Source organism: Diadema setosum, chromosome 1, assembly GCF_964275005.1.
Source record: "Diadema setosum chromosome 1, eeDiaSeto1, whole genome shotgun sequence".
Taxonomy (NCBI): Eukaryota; Metazoa; Echinodermata; class Echinoidea; order Diadematoida; family Diadematidae; genus Diadema; species Diadema setosum.
Genome location: NC_092685.1, coordinates 39,910,123 through 39,933,943, shown reverse-complemented (window position 1 = coordinate 39,933,943; position 23,821 = coordinate 39,910,123). Strand labels below are relative to the sequence as shown.

The 23,821-nt window shown below is 36.1% G+C and overlaps 1 protein-coding gene across 1 annotated transcript in view; it reads right to left on the bottom strand.

Moving 5' to 3' along the window:
- The window catches only part of LOC140230430 (two pore calcium channel protein 1-like), a 33,198-nt gene extending 9,592 nt beyond the window's left edge, over positions 1-23,606 (bottom strand). Inside the window, exons 1-13 of the mRNA XM_072310587.1 lie at positions 23,376-23,606; positions 17,476-17,558; positions 15,609-15,729; positions 12,931-13,059; positions 10,914-11,036; positions 9,891-10,009; positions 7,541-7,645; positions 6,287-6,413; positions 5,418-5,619; positions 4,065-4,209; positions 3,039-3,203; positions 1,838-1,902; positions 722-800 (exon numbers count right to left, since the gene is read on the bottom strand). Coding sequence (XP_072166688.1) covers positions 722-800; positions 1,838-1,902; positions 3,039-3,203; positions 4,065-4,209; positions 5,418-5,619; positions 6,287-6,413; positions 7,541-7,645; positions 9,891-10,009; positions 10,914-11,036; positions 12,931-13,059; positions 15,609-15,729; positions 17,476-17,558; positions 23,376-23,606 — 1,694 coding nt within the window. The remainder of the gene's footprint in view (positions 1-721; positions 801-1,837; positions 1,903-3,038; positions 3,204-4,064; positions 4,210-5,417; positions 5,620-6,286; positions 6,414-7,540; positions 7,646-9,890; positions 10,010-10,913; positions 11,037-12,930; positions 13,060-15,608; positions 15,730-17,475; positions 17,559-23,375) is intronic.
- Between the last annotated feature and the right edge of the window lie 215 nt (positions 23,607-23,821).

Here is a 23,821-nt window from a genome sequence, read left to right as displayed (position 1 = left end):
TCAGAAAATAGTGTAAACACACAAAAAAATGTACAAAATCTCACAAAAATCTAGATTTCACTCTACAAAACAAATAGGCAAAACAAATAAGGCAATAGTTCTTCAACTGGCTGAAAACACCAAACGCCCCCAAACAACAATAAATTATATGTAAACTTCAATTCTACTTCTCGATGTTTTGTCTCACCCTTTCCTCAAAGGAATGATTTCATCTATCTCCCAGCTCTCTTTGCTTTCAAGGAAGTTCCAGATTGTTCTATGATTGAAAAGAACACTGAATACTTTATCTGTGGTATCAACCCCTCTCTTCCCCCCCCCCCCCCCCCCAAAAAAAAAGTGAGGTCAGGTACCAAAAGTTTGGCAACACATGATGCATCACGCATTACCCCGGGGTACCATAGTACCCCGGGTTACCGCGTTGTTTAGCGCCACCTCATGTCCACTCGAGGACAGCCAGAGAAAAATGCATGCACTGTGTGCGTGTGTACATATACATTCCCATGCCACTGCATGTTATACTATGCATGCCATGCACGCTGCGATACCACTAGCGTGTGCTTCAGTGCAGTGCAGTGCAGTGGCTAGCGCGCGCTAGCTCCAGCACCAAAATAATTTCCTCTCTTTGGCACCCAGGGTACAACCTTTTTAAAAAAAAAAAAAATTCAACAAAATAGCTGATTTTTATTTGGTACCCCGGGATACCATTTATGTCATCACATACCGTTCAATGTTGTTGATGATTCTGACCAGTCTTAAAACCCTGAGCACCAACAGGATGTCAAGGGTCATTTCAGTTTCATCTGAAAAAAGAGACATTCATCATTGAAAGATTAATTGGAATTGACAAATAACATATAACTGATATTTCTGTCTTTCATACAAAAAGTTGATAGCAAGAGTTGCACAGCAGCATACTTTAAAGCTCTTTTATGATTTGAAATAGAAAGACTTCTTAAAAGCACTACATTACTAACTTGGACATACATTCACAATACTCACAATATTCACAATAATGTAAAAAGTTGATATGTTTATGTGACTACCTGCAAATCATTTTAATTGTCATAATTAGGCGTTTATCATATCAATGAGTATATTTTATGACAAGTTTTTACCTCATATACAGTGTATATTTGACACGATTTTGATGTCACTGCTAAAAAAAAAAAGAATAAGAAAATAATGGCCTGATCATGTTATCAACTTATGATGACATAAGTGGTAGTCCAGTATCTCAACCAGCAGGCTGTTGTGTCTCTGTAACATTGTACAAGGCTTTAATAAGCTCTGACAAAAGTAGAATTCTCAGTCTAAAACCAAGATAACTTCAGTTTGCTTTTACTTTCCATCCCACAAGATGGCTGAAAAGTGCATATTGAACAGTACTAGCTGATCTTCCATGTAGTCTAATTGTATGAACTTGGGGTGGACCACTTCACCAGACCATGCACCCTGCTCTTTGTGACGAACGAATGAAGTGGAATCTTTTACATGCTTTCGTTGTGTCTCTCTCACACACGGGACCTCAGTTAACATCCTATCCGAGGGAAAGTATTTTTGCGTCTATTAGAGGGGATGGCATTATAACACTCAACAGTGCTCTGTGTAATACTCACTAGAATTTGAACCTGCACCTAACACCTAGATTTCGATTCAGAGGCAATTACACTACTGACCAAGCCATCCTGCCACCACGTTCTTTCAGAGTGATTTAATGACCAAACCAAATATATACATGCTCTTAGAATTTAGCTGAACTATACAAAATTTATTGGCATCATATGGGAGGGGGGAAGAACACTTAGAATTTACGTGCAAACCAAAAATTGAAACTTACTGCTCTGCAAAGCTGCTTCAATGATAGTGAGGATAACAGCCAGGCCAATGACAACAAAGTCAAATCTGTAGCAAAAATGTACAGAAAACAAATGTGAAATCATCATGATTATTAGGCAAAAAGCAAGCATCCATCTCAACTTACAAAACACACTACATGTATATCAAACTGATCCCAACAATATTGGTTATGTAAAGGCATAAATAGCTGCTTTCTTTCATTCTTTTTCTCCCTCCAAATCTCTCTCTCTGTTTTTCCTTCTTTCTGTCTCTTAGTTTATCTCTTCTTCAGATGGCAGAAAAATCTCTCTTGTTATCACGTTTATAGTAACCAATCTCTATTAGAAGAATTGTGATCGCCATTAAGATATTGCTTGCACATGAAAACAAATTGTTGTTATCATAATTCCAGAACCTTGATTTGCAAATTGGAGTCTGGAGATGTTTCGAATGTTGATTCGCTCGATTCGTGATGCACACTTTCCCACCTGAAAGGCTTGACCTCCAAGAACATTACTGACTAGGCAGAGCTTAGCTCGACCCTACATTTACTTCCGCCTACAGACCGCACAAAATGTAATGCAGTCTGCCTGTGCTGCACAATCTAGCATACGTCTTGTGAGTTTGATTGACGGGTAAGAAAGCTCATATCTCTAGAACTCAAATCAAGATTATAAATATGATTAAAAAATATGATTACATGAGAGAGATCATCTGAAAGGCATCTATCTTTACATTCAAGTATCTGTATGGTCTCTAGCTAAAAACGTGATTACAATTGTAATTGATAAGGTGATTAAGAGAGATATCTTTTTTCGGGGGGGGGGGGGGGTCTGAAAGGGGTGTGTATCTCTAACAAGGACTGAATGGAAAGTTTAGCAAATAGGGAGCTACCTCTTGGAATCTATATATGAGATGAGACATTTCCAATGTGAGCTTGAACCTGACATTCCATTAGTGACATGGGTAAGATTATACAATTATTTGCATGAACCATGCATTTTCCTTTTTACTGACTATTTTTCATTGAACTGATGCTTCTGTCCTGCTATAAAATATCTTGCCATACAATGTATATGAAATTGTGGCTCACATATTGTCTTCCATTAAAATACTATTAAGAAAAAAAAACAAAAGCAAAAAACCCATAAAATCTACTATTAGAGGTCAAGGAAGGAGAAGGTAGTGTGCACACAACTCACATATTCCAGAAACTCTGAAAGAACTTTGTGATCCCAAGTGTGTAGATCTTGAGGACGATTTCCAGTGAGAAGAGCGCAAGAAAATACGGCTCCCCCTCATCCAGACGAAATCCAACGAAAGCGGCGTTTATGATGATGAGTACGTCAAAGGTGTACGTGAAAAACCTGCAAATTCAATACATATCTACTTTGTAAAATATTTTTTCATGGCATAACATGAAAGAAATACAACTGACGATTCTTACTCTGCAATTTTTTCAAGGAACAGTTTGTATGCATGAATTATTCAGACATTGATGCAGTAAGATGAGACAACAATTGTCAAGCAGATGTCTTGGTGTCATTGGAAAGATGATGTATGGTTTACAAAATTAGCATATTCATGTCCTCCTTTAAACTCATGAGAAAGTCAAAAACCAGAAACCTAAAACCTATGTGCTCCCAGGGACCAAAAGAGGTAAGAGTTTCAGACTCTTAATCTAACATACTAATCTACATATTCTGGAATACAAAATGAACAAAACAAAACAAAACAAAGAATCAGTAGTGGCAGCAATAGAGGTAGTTGCAGTAGCAATCGATGCGGGATTTTAATATGCCTCATTTATGTTTCTTAGAGAACATATGCACAATATTTTTAGATAGGTATCATGCGCAATGGAAAATATCATCAGACAAAGTGATATCTTTTACATTATTGATGCATCTTTTTCTCCATTTATCTATTGGCCCTTTTCCTCGTTTTCTTTTTTCCAAATCATCAAAATAGTAAATTTTCATCAGAATTCTATCTTTTCTCTTGCCTCTGTTTTTCTTGTTTTTTGTTTATAAAACATCAAAATGAAACATTTTCATTGGAAGCCTGTCTTTTCTCTTGTGCCATTCCACCCTGTTAAGACTGTATGTTTGATTTCTGTGCATACATTGTACTTCAAAATCAAATCTCGTTAATTGTTTCTCTTTCTTCCGTTTCTGATAAGGATTTCTCTGATAAATCAAAATGAATATACTCTTCCTTGAACTTGCCTATGACTGACGACGTTCCTGATGAAGAGGCTGACCTTTGAATTGTAGCAGCCAGGACAGTGCTTCTCGGACAGGGGCTTCTGGGCACTCTCCTGGATGACCGGAACATTCAGGATGTCCACTACCTTCATGAATGCCCTCTTGTCTGTCATTAGAAATGGTGGGGAAATGAAAGTTTAAGAAATTGCTGTCATCTCTGTAAATAAAAGCAGCTTGAGAGGAGATACATGATGACATAAAGATTTCTATTTTGCTCGGCTAATTCCAATTTAGAAAAGGTGAACCTCACCAGAAGAAATTACATTTTGACTATTCTATAACAAGTATTTAGTTTTGGAAAACCCCTCTGCTCCAGAAATCCCCCCCCCCCCCACAAATAAAAGAAGGAAAGAAAGAAAGAAAGAAAGAAAGACAGACAGACAGAAAGAAAGAGAAAGGGATGGCATTAAAAGGATACTGGACCTGTGAGGTATACTTCCATTGCAGACAAGTAATGGAAATTCTGATAAATCCATCAATCTCGCACAATTAACATGGACTGCAAGAGACCATTTCTGTAAGTTTGCACCACAAATCACTAGTCATAGAAACCAATGAATGGTCAATCACAAAGAACACTACGAAAAAAAAGAAGAAAAAAAAAAACCCAAACTTAAAACCAAATACATCAAAGATGGAAAACAGAGTAAGGAAAATGCTTTATTACATATTAGGAACATTTCAGGACCTTCCACCCACATGAAAAAAATAAAGGGGAGAATATCTTGATATGCATACTGAGTCTTACCAAATAACTTTGAATGTCTACTTTGGTGAAACTACCATTATCACCATATCTAGAAAAAAAAAAAAGATGTTCGGAATTAATGAGCAACTTCACTGTGGCTTCACAGCTAAACCTGGACTCTTTTCCATTACCCGAGAGACATCCCCCTCCTACTGTCTGTGCTTTAAAGGGACTGTACAAATCTGGTTGAGGTGAGGATTTAGCTTTTAACGTTTTGCGAGATATTCAGAAAACCACTCTATGAGATGTTACAGAGCATACAATTCTAAGGGGTATCAAAAGTTTATTTGATGAAAATCGGTTTTGAAATGGCCGAGATATCCAAAAACAAGGTGAAACAAAGAGATCCTAATAAAAGGCGTGGCCAGTTGCCCTTTATTGTTATCACTTTTTTTGGATATCTCAGCAATTTGAAAACCAATTTTCATCAAATAAATGTTGAATCCTTCTTAAAATTACATACTCTTTCATATTTCTTAAGAAGTTTCTCATTATCTCACTTAGGAATGTTATAAACCTGCATCTCACCCTCAACCAGTACTGTACAGTCCCTTTAAGTTCCTCACCTATGAAATTGGTGCCATCCCGGTCCAAAACCCTCCAGAACAGCCTGACCACAGCAACGCCCAGCTTCGGGGACACCTGGCCCATCAGTTCCCTCCAGCGACCCCATGAGAGCAGGAAACGGCCCCCATGCCACTCCTTCAGGATGTCCCAGGCGCTTGCCAGCTTCCGCCGCTTGTTAAACACTGACTTCTGTACCTCATTCTGCACAGGGGAAGGGAGTGGGGAATGGGATAGTCACAAATCATGATGAAGATCAGGCAGAATAGTCATATTAATAGGGTAGTCATAATCCAAAGTAGGTAGTCATATATGATAATGTAGTCATATCAAATAGGGTCATGCACTAGACAGCCTAGTCACTTGCTACACTGTATTAGTCACATCAAACACTGCAGTCATGTTAGACCATATTGTTACTCCCAAAAAGGTAGTCAGATTAAACAGCTAAAAGTCACATAAACTAGCATAGCAACTGTTTAAAAGGTAAACACATCAAACAAGGTTGTAAGCCTACACAGTATTGCCACTTTTATCACTGTTGTAACATCAAACAGGCTTGTCACATGAAAATGCATACTGTATAATATACTTGTGACAATTAAGTAATCACAATATTCAAGACATTAAAACTCAAAGAAAATGGTCATGGTAGCCAATCAATTGGATGTGAGTTATTATGTTTTTTGATCATCTGACATGAAACTCACTTCACATATGGCGATCAAAGTGCAACGATAAAGTTATTCTTTCCTATAAATCATGAGAATCTTACAGATTTTAAGAAAAGGAACAACAAAACAAATTGCTGAAGCAAACAAGCAAAACATTGTTTTAAAGCAATATTGTTCGAGTTTGGCTGGGAACAGACCTTTAGATGTTTGCGGTAGTTCTTGTAGATGACAGCCAGGAATATGGACATGAAGATGTAGAGACAGATAAAGATGTAGGTGATGAAGAAGAGCATGTACCACGGGTTCCTGTCGTATGCTGGCATCCTGCGTAAATCAATGTACAGCTCAGATACAATATCATAAAGAAGAAACAAGCAATTGCCATCTGGTGGCTCAGTACTCCCGTATGATAGGATCACAGTTGACTACAAGATTTATTGACCGATTCTGTGACGCGCTATGTGTATTTTTGGCATGGGCGCAGCCATAGTGGGTGTATCAGCCGACCCCCCCTCCGCACTCCCCCACCCCTCTCCCTACATTAGCACGCGCGCAGAATGAAAAACTGCTTTAGCCAATAGGCGTCTCGTACTGAGTGCGCGAATGCTTGCTAGTGCGCGAACCTTTGTTACAAGTGCGCGATAAACATGTTGCCCGGGGGTGGGGGAGAGCAGGGGGGGTCGGCTGATACACCCACTATGGCTGCGCCCTGTGCCGTAAAATGTCTGCTGCCCTCAACGAACCCGAATCGGTCAATACAATCCCCTGTGAGTAATTACTACCATAATACCATACTGACACTCTTTAATAAGTTTGTACAGTTGCAATTTGTGCCACGGACTTACTGTAACCAGTAACTGTACTACCTTAGCAGTTACAATGGCAACATCAAGAAATTCTGAAAGCTTATAGCCTGTTGCTTTGGAGATACATTTGCGGTATGTGGAGTTACTACCATGGGTTTTTTTTTTTCCACATGCAGAGGAGTCTTATAGCAGAATTCCTCACATCAAATATGACCAAACTGAAATCTATCTAATAGAAAGTAAAACCATGATATTCAACAGTATGTTTTCTTAGCCATAGGTCCTACATATATCTTGCATAATGACAATGCCTTCTCATTCTTTAAGTTGAAAAATTCACATCAAGACCACGACATACTCGGAAAAGTTTGAACTTTTAAAAAACCTGCTACATTTTTAAAATCAATGTTTGGAGCCCTATACAGCCTGTTAACTGCATGACTTTAAAATATCTGTATATCTGTAGCATTAATGTGTGGCATGCCCAATTTCCGTATGCAATGGGTCAAAGTATAACCTGCTTTCAAAAAAAGCTTAGCTGGTAGAAGCATTCAAGCTTTTTTTGATATATTATGTTTTTCTTTTTATTATGCATCCAGAATGGGGGAGGGGACAAGCATGCCATATTCATAATGCCATACTCACATGATATCTGGACTGTTGGCTGTTGTCACCAGTACGTACAAATCCCACCAGATTTCCCAAAAGTCTGTGAAGTATGGCGACTTTTCATCTATCTTTGTCAGTCCACTGAAAAATAAAAGAAATAAAACAGACACAGTTTTAGAACACAAAGTACTCTAATTCAAATGTATTCTAAGTGTATGTATCAATATGTAATGTGTGAATGTTTTCATAATTGTTAATCCAGAGATAACTCCGAAAATCAACTACTCAGTTTTGAGTATATCAATTACAATAGCACAAAATTGAGCAAAGAAAATGGGATTCCATCGGAATCCCATCCAGATTGAATCCCATTTTCTTTGCTCAATTTTCTATTGATAAATTATATTCATTTCTCGTGAGTTTCCCTTTGTTTGTGTTTATATCGTTACATGCTACACAATTCAGAAAACACATGAAAGGTTATAAATACTACTGAAAAATTAGTTTTCTCCTCTAGTTGCAAGCACATATTGTATGTATGAGGAATGTGGTATTGAATGGTATTAGATATTCAAACTCTGAACATTATTGCTGGTGGATGAGAATGTAAGAATTATATCAGTCACATAAAATCAATAAGGGCAAAGTGAAATGAGTATATCATATTCTATTGTTTTGTTTTGTTTTGTTTTCCTTTTATCTTTTGAAGACTATGACCTTCATAATCTTTTCTCGTAGGAGAAATAAAATAGACTCTCTTGACATTATTTGTTGATGTGTGGGGATCACACAGATACTCACAGCTTTTGTTGTTGTTGTTGTGGAATGACAGCGAGTGGAACTGATGGATGAACAGATGGTACAAACACATAAAGCTGATGGGTGGAATGCGATGCATACAACTGTCCATGCAGCATCTAGCTCAGCCATGTAAACAGGGTTTACTATACTTTCAGAACCTGAAAACTATTGTCTGGATTCACTCAAGAAATGAGAGTGGAAGATATATGAGCAAGTACAAATATAATTATATACACACACATCAGCACAATACATGATGCACATGGAACAAGTTTTGCAAAGGACCTTTCTGTTTTTAAGCTCTGTGATTGAATACCAGATTACTACCAGGTGAGCCATAAGATAATTTAGCATTAAAAAATGGATTGCTTTGTTTCAAAGTGTGTGTTTTTGTTGTTTTTTTGCCAAAAAACTGTTCAGCTCCAAGGATAAGTCATCCTTAACCCGTTAAGGACGAGTCCCAAGTATACTCGGGCAGGTGTCTATGGGAAAAGCGTGTTGTAGCAAAATCAGCCCGTACTCAACAGGTTAAAAGAAATAAGGACAAATCCTGTTTTCCACTGTCCATTTCCTTACATACCTCAATAATGAGTACAATAGTGCATACCAAAATCTTGAATTAATCAAACCACATCTCATAATAAGTGCTATTAATTGGTGCTTATGGATATGTTCTGCAGTAGACATCATTATTTCATGGGACTTGTATAACAATGTACTGATAGTTGGACAGCTGCTTGAATTCGAGTTAACTAAAATATAGTGCCATAACTGAAATATAGTTTTACAATTACACAACTGAAATATAGTTTTACAATTTTACAAGAAATGTGACCCCACTGTGTATTTCTGTATAATAACGTACAAGTGGACAAACAAACTGAAGCTGAAACTGAAAAAATTCCTTCACGTTATGAAAGGGTACCATTAAATGAACGGCTTTCTTAACCGTTGAGGACGAGTGTCGAGTATACTCGGGCAAGCGTCCATGGGAAATGTGTTTTGTAGCAAAACCAAACCATCCTCAACGGGCTAAGAATCATGGCAATCATGGGACCACATTTTATCTTTGGCAAACAAGGCAATGGGAGTAATGACATGAAGATTCATCTATGGCAAAAGATTTGACAAAATGAATTGTGATGGAAATTTATGACATAATTCAAGACATATTTTAGGTCAAAGTTTAAAAGCTGTGGTGCTGGAGACATTTTGTAATGACAAATGTATGCTTCGTGGTGACGACAAAAGTTACTTTCAATTTCTCTGTACATACAATGTAGAAAGCACACAGTCACATCAGACGAAATTATTTAAACAGGTGAGAAGACATATCTTTCATGCTATATAGCTGACAAACACTTAAATGTATGTGAGCATGCATGATATACATTATCATGACATCATGAAACTTGAGAGGATATCAGTAAGTGTTTGCATGTATACATATTTGCCCAATGTACACTTGCATGCTTTCGAACGTTCAGTTTGGGTGTGGAGCAGAAAGACATAACAATTGGAAATTGTGCAGTTTGCCTTTGCATGTAGATTGCTTTTAGTTTCGTTTGCTCATTGAGAGACTCACTCATTTCCAAAGAGTTCTCTTCCCAGCAGCGCAAAGAGAGCAATGACCAGAAAGAGAAGGACCAGAACGTTGAGAATCTCCAGCATGGTCTTACGAATGTTGCTGAAGGCCAGTCGAACCTGTGAAATAATGCGAGGAAAGAAAGTAACAGTGCTGAAGTCCTTTGGAGGTCAGTTCACATGAAATGTAGCACAGCCAAACTTCAGACTCAATACACGGCAATGAACATAAATTATATAACATAGATCATGTTTGCATTTCATAAGGCTATATACGTGTATGTATGTATTATATATGCATGTATGTACATGTATGCATCTATAAATAGCACTTTATAGATATTGTGAATTATTATCTACCCATTTATCAATCCATCTATCCACCTATCAATCTATCTTTCCATGCATTGATCCATCTATCCATTTATCAATATATTTCACTATAAATCTATGCATCTATCTATCTATTCATCAATCTTTCTATCCATTGCTAAGAGGGAAAACACAATTTGTCACTACAAAGACCTTTCTTTCATGAAATTGTTATTATACAGCACATACATTCAATACAGCAATTTCTCTAGGTTTGTCTGAGATTGTGTCCAAACTGGTGCATCTCAAAGACTACCAGTTTATGCATACTGAATGTACAATGCAGGGTAAATCTTTGCCTACATTTACCATGAGAAAGCAGCAATTATACAGGAAGGTTTCTCTCTGTTTTTGTTTTTGTTTTTGAAAACAATGATTAAAATGACAATAAACCTTTTATACTGCTAAACTTCCAATACGAATTCAAATGATCAAAGCTCATGCCTGATATTTGCACAAACATCCACTTCCTTTTAATTTTAATAGTCAATCTCAATATACTACCAGGATATTAAAATGCTTGAAGCACTACAACATAAAGGATCATAGAATTGATTGATGAAATCTTGATGTCTATTCTATAACTGAGGTCTCAACGGAAATTAGCATTTAAAAGGGTAAGAAAAGAAGAGGATGGCTGAGCATTTTTTACCAGTTTCATTTCTGCAAAGGAGACCATGAAGATTGGCCGGAGGGGTCTTGACCACCGGACGGCCTTGTCCTCGGCCCCCAGCTCGTACATCATTGCATACATGATCATATCGATGACAGTCAACTGGCAAAGGAGAATGGAGAAAGGGAATTAAATGCTGACATAAAACTATAATATGACCAATAGAACAGTCTATAAATTGTGAGATTATGGCCTTCAACCAGAAGTCCATGAAATGCCGCACTATGAGTCATCTGAGGCCGTGTTTATGCTTCCCCTTTTTGGGCCAGAAACAGCGTTTTGAAACGTTACTAGTGCAAAACGCTGTTGCGTTCATGCTCACTTCGATAGAACACTGATTCAAAACGCTGATCCAAAACGCACAAAAAGGTGCGTTTACGATCGGCGTTTCTGACTAATCACGTTTGACGGGGAAGCATAAATGCAACAGCGTTTCTAAATGCGTGTAGATTGACGTAATCTAAACGCCTTTCCGGTTCACGTGAATAAGTGCGCGCCCAGCCAGCCAGCTACCCTTGCCTGTGCAGTTTTCCCATGTACTGTGCATACGCATGTCTTTCCCAGCTGCTCTCCCAGGCCAGGCCACCGATAGCATATTTTGAGACCAAATTTGCGACGACCGGGTACACCGTTCTGAAGTTAGGTGATGTTTTGCATATGCATGTTGACCTGAAAATAGCTCAAATTCATGATATTGTGTGCAAATCCAATGCAAATTGTGTTTTTTTGTTAAATTGATCTAAATTAGATTATTTCAACTTTTAACCATTGAAATTAATCAATTCTAATGAAAAAGTGCATGCAACAAATTTTGGCCAAAAAAAAAATAGAAAACAAGACGTCGAAAAACAATGAAATACATAAGAAATTAACAAAACAATAAAAAACAGAAGAAACTGATCTTGATTGTGCTATTTTTTTTTACAAAATTTTTTTTTTATGTGTCTTGAGGAACTCTGACACAAAAATTTAGCAATCCTTCAGTCTTTTCAAATGATGTATTAGGTTAAAATATGATTTCATACGTAAATTTGCATAATTAATTTACTAAAAGCCAATATTTTTCTATTGTATGACAATGTAATCTTGTAGTTGACATCCGGCTTTATATTCAGGCAAAATTTTGTGACAATCACGTGATCGGCGGCCGAGATCTGAAGGGGGGGGGGGGGGGAGGGGGTTAAATTGACCCCCCCCCCCTGTAAGTAGTGGCATATATGTTGTCTATTATCTGCTTTTACCCGATTGATTGATGAGATGTTGATATCCCTTGAGCATGGACAAACTATGCCAGAAACTTGATACATACTGTATCTTACATACCTAGGCATTATCCTATCACATACTGTATCTATCAGCAGAAAAAAAAAAAAAAAGTTTACAGTATAAAAATGTCCAAGTCCTATATGATAACCTTCCTACAAAGAGATTGACTAATGACAGAAAGATATCTCAAAAGATACAGAGATAAATAGATAGCTACTAGGTAATGAGAGATACACTGAGAGATATAAATAGACAGACAGATAGATAGATAATTAGATAATTAGATAGATAGATAGATAGATGGATAGACAGATAGATATGTGTAGATAAATAGATAGAACAGATGCATAGATCAGCACGTAGATACAGATAGATAGATAGATAGATAGATAGATAGATAGATAGATAGATTGGTAGATAAATAGATAGATAGACAGATAGATAGATAGATAGATTGGTAGATAAATAGATAGATAGATAGATAGATAGATAGATAGATAGATAGATAGATAGATACAGATAAATGGGTAGACAGATTGATAGCTTGGTATTGGAAAATGTAGCCAGATACAGAGAGAGAGACAGAGAGAGAGAGAGAGAGAAGGAGAGAGGGAAGAAAGGCAAGAGAGGAGGAGCAACTGAACATCAGTACTCCACAGAAAATAAGTGAAGCAGCTTGGGCAAGCTAGAATGGGCAAGCCCATAATATATCTCACAATCAGCAACTTACAATGATAATTAGAATCCCAACCAGGTTCTTCATGTCTCTGAACCACCAGTTTCCGGATGCGCAGTACCAGCTGTGGACAAGCCTAAAGACAAAGTACGCCAGGCATCCCACCTCCAGCAGCATGGTTCCCTGTTATTTATCACAAAATATTGGACAGACACAGTAATCATTATTAACATCATTATCACCTATTCAGCTTGATTACATGCATAAAAGGTAAAGATGAAGAATACGAAGGACAAACAATGAGCAGAATTGCATGATCAGGTTTTTGTGTACCTGGAGAGCCCTGTTTTAACAGACCTTACCTTGACGATGTCAGGACAACATCCGGAGAACAAAATTCCTCACCTCAGGCAATTAGTAAAACCACAGAAGAGAGCAAGGGGTACCGTTTAACAGACATACAACAAAAAACTTTTCAGGGTAAATTTCCACAAAGGTGATGAATCCATTGATGTGACTACCCCGCCCTCCGGTCAGCACCATCTAATGTTCTAGATTGTGAAAAATGATTACCCAGATGCTACCCTGAAATTGTCAGGGTAACTCTTAATTGTTTGAAAGGCTCTGTGAAAACAGGGCATTGGAGGAGTGACTGGGGAAGACAAGGGTGGCATCATATCCTTATTTGTCAACCAGCTAAACTTGGACTAACATGCTGTGTAACAGAAAGCATACACTTTCACAAGCAGGCCATGATATATACACAATGTGTGCAACCAGTTAATACATCTATGATGAATGGCCAGGGAGGGAACAAACACTGCATGTCCCCTCTAATGTTTATGCATGTGTTTGACTAGATTTCTCATGGAAAACAAAACACCAAAGAAACAAACAGAAACACCTCGGTCTTGATGTCATATACTTATGTTAAATTCTGCATAATGGTATTAATGAAGTGTTAGACGTGGTGAAAAAAAAAATGTCCAGTCAAATATCATTTTCTAAGCCATTTCTACGGCTTCTACAGTTTCCTGAGATATGGTTGTAATTTTCTTATTAATGTATTACCCAGTGATAGAAGCCAGCACATTCATATGCACAAGTTTTCAGCTTCTACATCACCATGCAAAAATTGATTTTATTTGCCACTGTTCACACACTGTAAAAAAACAACAACAACACTCGGCTGCAAACGAAGCCCTTTGAATCTCCAGACTGCGCCTGCCTATACAATGACCATAGCCTGACCTTGGGCACCTGAGTGAGTGGACCTTAGTGTGGTGAGTGGTATTAAGGGATTATTAAAAGAAATGATAACTTCTTCAAGTGCCATCCACACACGCCCTGCATGGCATGTTGTGATGCATATCACAGGAGGCATTTTTTTTTTTAATTCATATCGACACACAAGAGGTATTTTGTGGGGCAAATTGGGTAACGGTAGGGCTCCAATGAAACTCAATATAAGTAGAAGAAGATGAATAACAAGAATTAGCAGTTTTCGCATCATGTATATTTGAGACACAGATTTTCAAAAACTGCTAATTTGGGTATGTGTGAGTGAGACAAGAGTTAGAGTGCAGCTGTCAATCTTTTTTTCTTGCCAATATTCATTCTGCATAACTGCAAACCTCATTAAAGTAATAAAAATCACGACACCCAGTGACAACCACCGTAACCACTGACAAAACTTCCACACCGCTTTATGCAAGGTTGGGGAGAAAGGTCTGTCACATTTTGGTACGGAACAAAGTACAGCACTGATAGCTTGTTGATGCCAGATAAGGAATAACACGATAAAAGGACAAACTGTCTATTCTTTATAGACTGAAAGTCCAGGAATTGTGGCTTCATTTAAGTGACATATCAAAAATAACAAATATTGACTGATCTATGAAATAAAAATGAAATATTCTTAATATCATATGCAAAATCCTACCCTTCCAACCTGATAAGTTTAATTGAAGGGATTGTGTATCTTATTGTCATTTTTACAATATTCCATACAATGTGCCCTTTACAATGGAGATTATATTACACTCTACCAAATTTAAAATCTAATAGATTTTTTATGCCTATACAGTACGCACAATTGAAGCACTATTTCAATGTAAACATGGATGAAAATGAACGGAAAATACAGATCGAGGGGGACCTACTCACTATAACAATTAGGGCATGTTCTACTGATGCACCAGTATAGAACACAAAATACCAAATTATCCCTCGTGCCTTGGTGAAACAAAACAGCACTCGGGATAACAGTATTTGTCGTTCTACAATCCAGTATAGTGCACCGTAGAGCATGCCCTATTTGTATAATTAGAGTGCATATCTTTTGTGTTCCAGTCAACATCTTTAATTATGTTTTGATCTACATGTAAGCAGGAAGATTTTGATGCATATCAGCTGTTTGGTGTCAGGTCTAAGAGGTATGTATGTGTATGTTAGGTAGAGTCCTGTAAGGTAAGGGTAGGAGCCACGTAAAAGTTGGTTTCTTTCTTTATGCAAATGCAAATGTAGGCATGTTTCATTTTTTTTTTGTCTCATTCTAGATAATGATACTGTATATTAATGCTGTCAAGCTATTGCTTTTAACTATTATTGCATTGCTATTATCAATTCACATTGCACAAAGTGAACTGTGATATTTGGTTTAATGATTGGTTTATCTATAAATTATTTGAAGACAAGCAAATCAAGATTTTGGAAAATGAAATGATACGAACCCAGTACTGTAAGCCGAGATTACCAACAGGTGGATCCTCGAACAGTGCCAGAGCAAGGTTGAGGAGAATGAAGAAGTAGAGAACCCATTTAAAGATGGGCATATTGTAGAGCTTGTATAACCTGATCAGAGCAAGAGAGCAAAATATGGCAGAACATGAAATGACACTGATGTCATAAACTCCTCAAAATAAGTTCTGCATTTAAAGTTTGATATATCATATTTCTCTTATACCGCCATTATCTTCATTAAATATGACATCATAAGAAAGCCTGATTAATTATCTTTAAAAGGACAACTCACTTGCTATGATTGGGTGTTCTTGGAATGTGCAAAACAGCTGAGTATGGGGACAGATCAAAAGTGATAAGTCGCAACAATTCTGCTATTGATAATGTACAGTTTTTGATGAAAAAGTGCCACTGGAATAAGCAATGCTGATATGACAGCACTTTTAAAAACTCCCATTTCCTAGACATTAGATGACTGTTTGGTAAACCTTTATGTTTAATTTTAATCTGCAGATACTACTGCAGTTTTTAATTCATGGATGAAGCCTGGAATCTAATGGTAAATCTCACAATGCATTCTTTTTAAGCACATTCCTTCCCTGAAATGACAAAGTAAATGGGAATTATACTGTTTGACATAACACGTTTGCTCTATTTTGCAACATTTCACATTTGACATTTCCTCATACTCAGTCATACTGTGCATTCCAGGAATACCCAATCATAGCAAGTGAGGTGTCATTTCAAAGATAATTAATCAGGCTTTCTTATGATGTCATATTCAATGAAGATAATGCGGGTAAAATCGGGTAAAAGAGAAATATGATATATCAAACTTTAATTGCAGAACTTATTTTGAGGAGTTTATAATGGCAGTAAAACAAAGTTATTTATACAATTCCATATCAACAAAGTATGCAGTGCCGAAGATCGAAAATCATCTCCTATAAAAAAATAGACATTCATATTAGTTTATACTGGTTTTAGCAGTATCAATTGGTTTCCCGCTGTCACAAACAGAATTTTCATTGATATGTGAATCCAAAAGCACCAACAGATATCCAAAAAGCTATACCATTTAAGCTCCTATTCATGGTACAACAGTGCATCCTATTCGTCCTTTATGAACTCTGTTGGTGTTGCTGGTGTCAGTTGGAATCCAGGAGAGGATCCTAATGGTCCTTCTGGTTTTCATTGGATTCCTATAGAATCTAATTTGCATATTTGTGCATAATTTCATTATATTCTATGAAGCTCTTACAAAGGTGGTGACTGTGGCATGTTTTGTATCCATACAGTATGCCCCTCTCCCCCCCCCCCCAAAAAAAAAAAAAACAAACAAACCACAAACAAACAAACAAACAAACAAACAAACAAACAAAACCATCCAAATGCTATTTCAGGGTATAAAAATATAACATCTTACCTATATTTTGCAGGAAAGCCCATTCAATTTGGTACAAGTGGTCACAGAGGAATGTGGATTGCTTTGCTGCATGCCATGTGTGTGATTCTTCCAAGTTTAGCACTTGCTGCTCTCTTGGAACTGCATATTATTGTGTGAACACAATGTCCGGACAGAACTTGGAGGGAAGGAATTCCTGACATGCTCTACAAAAACCCTCATTTCTCTTTGACTACAGAAGCAAACCGGGCAGGGTTTTCTGTAAGATGTGGGTAATAAGTTAGAGTTTCATACCCTGAAATTGTATTTGGATTGATTCATGATTTTTGAATTTATCATTGCAGAGGATCCCATTGTAATTATTTTTGGGGGGCATACGGTATGTGTTGCTCCAACAAATGGATCATCCACATGAATCTTTCAAACTAGAATTTCACATCAAATGTGCTTACCTGAGACGTTTCATGTCGGTACTGAACTTAAAGTTTCGGCCATGCTTAGCATCATTGACGTATGTTGCTGCTAACAGTAATTCCTGTCGCAAGAGCATGAAAGAAACCAAGAAAGTTTATAGACAACACATGTAAGAAACTGCATGTCAAATATTTAGATAGATTCATTCAATGGAATTGTTCAGGTTAACATAACATAACAAAACCAAACCTACATACACATTCACATAAGTGTGTTATCTGAACACATACTGAGCCTTGATATAAACATCCTACACAAGAAGATTGAAATAGCTCAACAAATCAAGACAACAACATAAAATTAACAGGAAAACTTATGCATCTGAGATATTCCTGAGGTAGATATATATGAAATTTTTTATAATTCAGCAAGCAACAAAATAATCCAATTTTCACAAAATGTAGGTAATATTTGCAATCACAGTCTTTTTCTTCTTTTTTTCGGGGGGGGGGGGGGGGGGGCTTTTAGACAACACTTTTGAAACAAAAACACCATATTGACAATAATTTTGACACTACTTGCAAACCACAAGCAAGCTTTAGTATGTTTGTATCTCAGTCAAATTAGCAGATGAAACACAAACTCCCCATGACAGATATTTAAGTATTATATTTTTTTTCTTTTGCTGTTCAGGCCACTCTGTACATACAAATTTGAAAGAATGAATAAATAAATATAGGCCTATATAATATTATATCGATACACACATAAACACACAAACACACGCACACACACACACACACACACACACACACGCATACGAACAGTATATCGTATGACAGATGATCAAATCTTTAAGGAGACACACAGATCACATGCATAATGTTTCTGTACATTGGCCACACAGAAATAAAATTTCTCAACAAGGATAACACTGTCCAATAATGGATTAATTTCTAGGAATGTTAGTCTTCTCTTATTCTCTCCCTCTCTCTCTCCCTCTCTCTCTCTCTCTCTCTCTCTCTCTCTACCTTCTCTTACAGAGAATGACCTGTCTCCTCCGATGTAAAAAAAAAAAGACAAACCATAAATTTAAGATATTACAATATTATAAAACTTTCTCATGCAGGGCCAGTGAAACATAATTATGTTATTTGAAATTGAATCTAGCATTTCAATTCATAAAACATGATTAATAATTGACCTAAATGGATGCAAATCATAAATTTTACGAGTTACACATTAAACATATATACAGTGTACTCTCAACGTCAGTTGACATTTTCCATCCAAACACTTCAGGTTCTGATGCAAGGGCTTCAATTAACATACAGCCATTTCATCTGAGTGGACACGCACTCTTCAATGACATATCACTTTTTTATGAAGTTCAGCTCAGAAGATGGATTTGTTATGTTCTTCCTTCACTTTTTGGATGAATGGCATTTCCACTTTTAAAGGGTGTGTACAGTTCTGGTCGAGGTGAGGATTTAACTTTTGTGTTTTGCGAGATATTCAGAAACCACTCTATGAGATGTCAAAGAGCATGCAGTTCTAAGGGGTATCAAAAGTTTATTTGATGAAAATCGGTTTTGAAATGGCTGAGATATCCAAAAACAAGGTGAAACAAAGAGATCCTAATAAAGTTGTGGCATGTCGCCTTTTAGTATTAGCACTTTTTTGGATATCTCAGCCATTTGAAAACCAATTTTCATCAAATAAACGTTGAATCCTTCTTAAAATTACATGCTCTTTCATATTTCATAAGAGGATTTTCATTATCTCACTTAGGAATGTTCAAAACATGAATCCCCACCTCAACCAGTACTGTACAGTCCCTTTAAGGCCGGCCTGCCTTTCTTAAGTGTGGACAGTCATCCTGTGTGTATATATATGTATGCACCTTGAGCATTACAGAGTGGATTTGGTGCAATACAAATCATATATTATTATCAATACATGCATTATCATTTTCTTTTATTGACAATACAGATTCTATGTGTAAAAATTCATGTCATGATCGACTGTTTGAGTTAAAACTTTGTTGAATTTTGAAATCGACTCAAATCTATGGAAAAAAGTCAAACTCAAATTAAAAGGGAAAGTTTTATATTAAAAAGAAATATACAAACAATAACAAAATTGTGGAATTTCAAGGCTTAACATGTTTTCACAAAATAGTGACATCAGTCACACATATCAAAAAGCAAGTCTGCATCTTCATTAGACATCACAACCTCACAAGACTCCCACTCGTTTCCATAAAAAGAACAACCCCCCCCCCAAAAAAAAAACAAAAAAAAAAAAACAACATATACATGTATTTCCTATTCTCAGATGAGTTCAAAAAGAGTTCTGTTCCTCACATCAAATTGTTTTGCAGTTTTAACAGCAATGCAAAAGTGACTTCACAGAAAAGAATGTGATATTTCATTGATAAACCAGTAACAGAGTAACATTGCTGCCTTGTCTAAATTGCATACGTGATTATGATTAATATAATCTTTTTTTTAATTCCATGACTATTAACATGGCTTTTTTTTTCTCCAGTTTTGATGTATCTTGATGCAATGTAAACATGAAGTGGAGTTTCCTTTTAATGTATTTATTGTACCAAATGGCATAGAATCTTCTTTTTAAAAAAAAAAGGAAAACTCATAATTACTAAAAGTTTAGGTAAGTATTATTGCCAGAGAGGCTGCAGAAACTGCAAAACAGCAGCAATTACAATAATAATAATAATGATATAATGATAATAATAATGATAATAATACATAAAATTATTTACATCTAAGAAACACAAAACCTCAAAGTACATATCAAAATGTAAATGATATAAAAAATTATAATTTTTGATCTGTTGACGAACATACTCAAGAGGAGTTTCTGCAAATATTTGACCCATTGTGTCACATTTGTGTGAAAGGAGAAGTTTTCAGTGTTTATGTGATCAAACTTTCCTCAATGTATCAAATCTTTTAATTTCTTTTAAAATGAACTTTGCTTGACATGATCTATTGTACAGTGTAAACATTTCAGAACACCCAATGACACTTTTTCTATAACAAAAAGGTTACGACAATCACTAAATCACATGTGCTTTTTGTAAGTCAGAGACGAATGCCTCAGATAAGAACTGAGAAATAAACCCCACTATTACAGGTAACACATGCACGGAAACATGTGAGAAAGATAGCCTTCCAGTTGATAAACATCTTCTCACAGGCTACAAGTACACAAGTCTGTAAACAAAATGAGACTTTTGAACCCTATGCCTCAACAGAGTGGTTTCACACTTACAGCAAACTAGTTTGTAACACGTTACCATGTTTCTGACATGCATTTCTTCAATGTGTTAAGAGTTAACATCAAGGACTGTTCACACGTTGAAATGAGCATTGCCAAATCCGCAAGTGATATTCAATACAACAACTGGAACACAAACTCAAAGGCTTGTAAATTGAATACTAGTATGGAACTATATTATCTCTAGGTGAACATACTTTTAAGAGTATACATCATAGGCCTACCTAAATGCACACATTATGGCAGAAAAGATAACAAGAACGCATGCCAACCTTGTCATTGTAGTATTCTGATGGCTGAAATGGTGATTTTTTGGTGGGAAACAGTATTATCTGGCTTTGCTGCAATTGACAATTTGGGTAAAACAATATTTTCCATATTATCTGCAGTATTTTTGCCCCCCCCCCCCCAAAAAAAAAAAAAAAAAATGTACAAAATACTGCACAAAAAAAGAGGTAACAGTTAGTATCTCTGTACAAGGTAAAGGTAAGCTTCACCTCCTTAATTACTCAGATTGCAAATATGCACAAAGAGTTGAGCAAAAAACAAAAACAAAAACAAAAACAACAAAAAACTCGAGTGGAAATATCTCCAGATCATCATTGACCAAACATCACTTGAAAGATTGATTCAGAAGCATTGTTATTCAGGTTTGCTTTCTGAATTTCTTTAAAAAATAGACAAACCAACTGCTTGATTTGTGTGAAATATGTTTTTAAACATGTTTCAAAGAACCACTTCTAAATGCCAGTGTGAAAGGGTTCAAAATCTGCTATCTATCTTGATTATACACCGAGGACAGCTAGCTTGTAAAGACTGATAAAAAGAGAAGCATACTCTATGTGTACCTGATGGTGCCTAGAACAGACAAGTTTGAGTGGTACTTAGGTAAGGCAAGATGAATTGCTTCACTTTTATTATTTCTGCAATATCAGGGGAACAAATTAAAGTCAATACACATGGGCTGGCTATAATGTAAAATGTCCCTCCTGAAAGTGACTTTGGCAAATGTTCTTTTTTTTTTTGTTGGTTTTCTTTCTTGCAATATTGATCTCAGTATATTACATTTTCATGATTGCACATATTCTTGCCCGACCATATACACTTTTTCTCCCTTTTTTAACCAAAACATTTTGCTGCAGCAACTATTATCTGGAAAAAGGGCAGATGGGATGGGGATAGGGGATAATGGATGGATCACACTTATTGATCCTGTAATCATTTGTGATATTTTACAGGCTATTATACTGTTATCTTAAATGTAAGACATAATTTAATTTTACAATGTTATATATTTTGTTTATCTAAGATCATATTCAGTTTTATACTTTGATTACTGTTTTAACTTATTTGAATTTTGTATTGTATTGTATTGTATTGTATTGTATTGTATTGTATTGTATTGTATTGTATTGTATTGTATGTATTGTATTGCCATGGATTGTAACATATTGTTCAAAATTTGTTTCAAACTGTAAACTGTATTTTAATAAAAAAAAAAAATGTAATACAGGGCTCTCTTGCAAAGCAGTCTTATGTACTGAAGAGACTACCCTGTATAAAGAACACAGAATAACTAAATGAATGCATTACAAGTCTCTTCAACTAACCAAGTAAAAATTCAACATCATAATCTTTAAACAGGTGCAATTTTAGATATGTGAGATGGTCTTGCTTTTCATTCTCTTGTCCCTTCATGCATTTCTGTGAAGCTTCTCTTTCATTTAGCTCATGGTGCTCATATGCTCTCATTATATATATATATTTTTTGTTAAGAACAATAATAGTAATAAATAATAATAATAATAATAATAATAATAATAATAATAATAATAATAATAATAATAATAATAATAATAATAATAATAATAATAATAATAATAATAATAATAATAATAATAATGATAATAATAACAATAACAACAATAATAACAACCTAACAACAAGAACAACAAAATCATCATCATCATCATCATCATCATAATAGCTTTCCTTTTTGGCTCTCCTTAATGCTTCTTATAAAGGGGAATGAAACCAAAATGTAGGCCTACATGTGGAATGAGGAGTGAATGCAGTAATTATTAGAACACATCAGCAAAGTTTGAGGAAAATATGACAAATCATTGACAAGCTTATATGAATGTTTAAAATGTATGTGCAGCCATACACTAGATGAGAAGACTACTGCAGTTTGTGACTTCGAGTATATATGATGCAAAGAAATAAAAACAGAAATCCACATAATTTAATTTGTTTATGAAAAGTATGCCTTCCTCCGACTTGATACTACTATGTTAAGGGTAATATTATTCCCTCTGCCTTCTGAAATATGATCAAGTGCTCTGTCATTATGCCTGAAAAGAGAAAATATGTTGATTTTTTTTTTTTTTATATCACTGTCCATATGTGATGTCACAAGAAGTTGTAGTCATCTCATCCAGCACTGGCTGTGCCAAAACTTCAAAAATTCTGAACTTTTGGAAAGAGTTTCTTCAAACTTTGCTGATGTGTTCTACTAATATTGCTGCATTCACTTAATTAAGCCACATGTATATTTGGGTTTCATTCCTCTCTAAGTGATCAATGTAAACATCCAGATTAAACCAGGAAGTAAATTCAACTCCCGACTCACCTCTCCCTTGAGAGGGTGAAGAGAAACGCTGGCGTTCCTCATCAGTCCATCTCCGTTTGCTCTCGGACCTCCATCTGTGGATTCTACCTCACTGCTGGTCAGTTCGATGGATACCTGGGGCAGTACATTCACAGAAATCGTTGCATTCCTGTTTGAGGCCGTTCTGGTGCTGTTGGAATGGCCTTTTGTCTTGGGCATGTAACTGTCAACGTAGTCCTTGGGACCCTCCATTCCTGTTTTTTTTTTTGGGGGGGGGGGGGTGGGAGGGGGAGGAAAGAACTTTAAAAACACATGAAGACTTCATTTCCCCTTTCATATGAATACATGTCTGTGGCACTGCTAATACAGAGTATTACTTTACTTCAATCTTTAACTCTGTCTTTTTCACTTTGTAATATATGTCAGCATATTCAATACACGAATGAATAAATTATGCAGATGTGAAA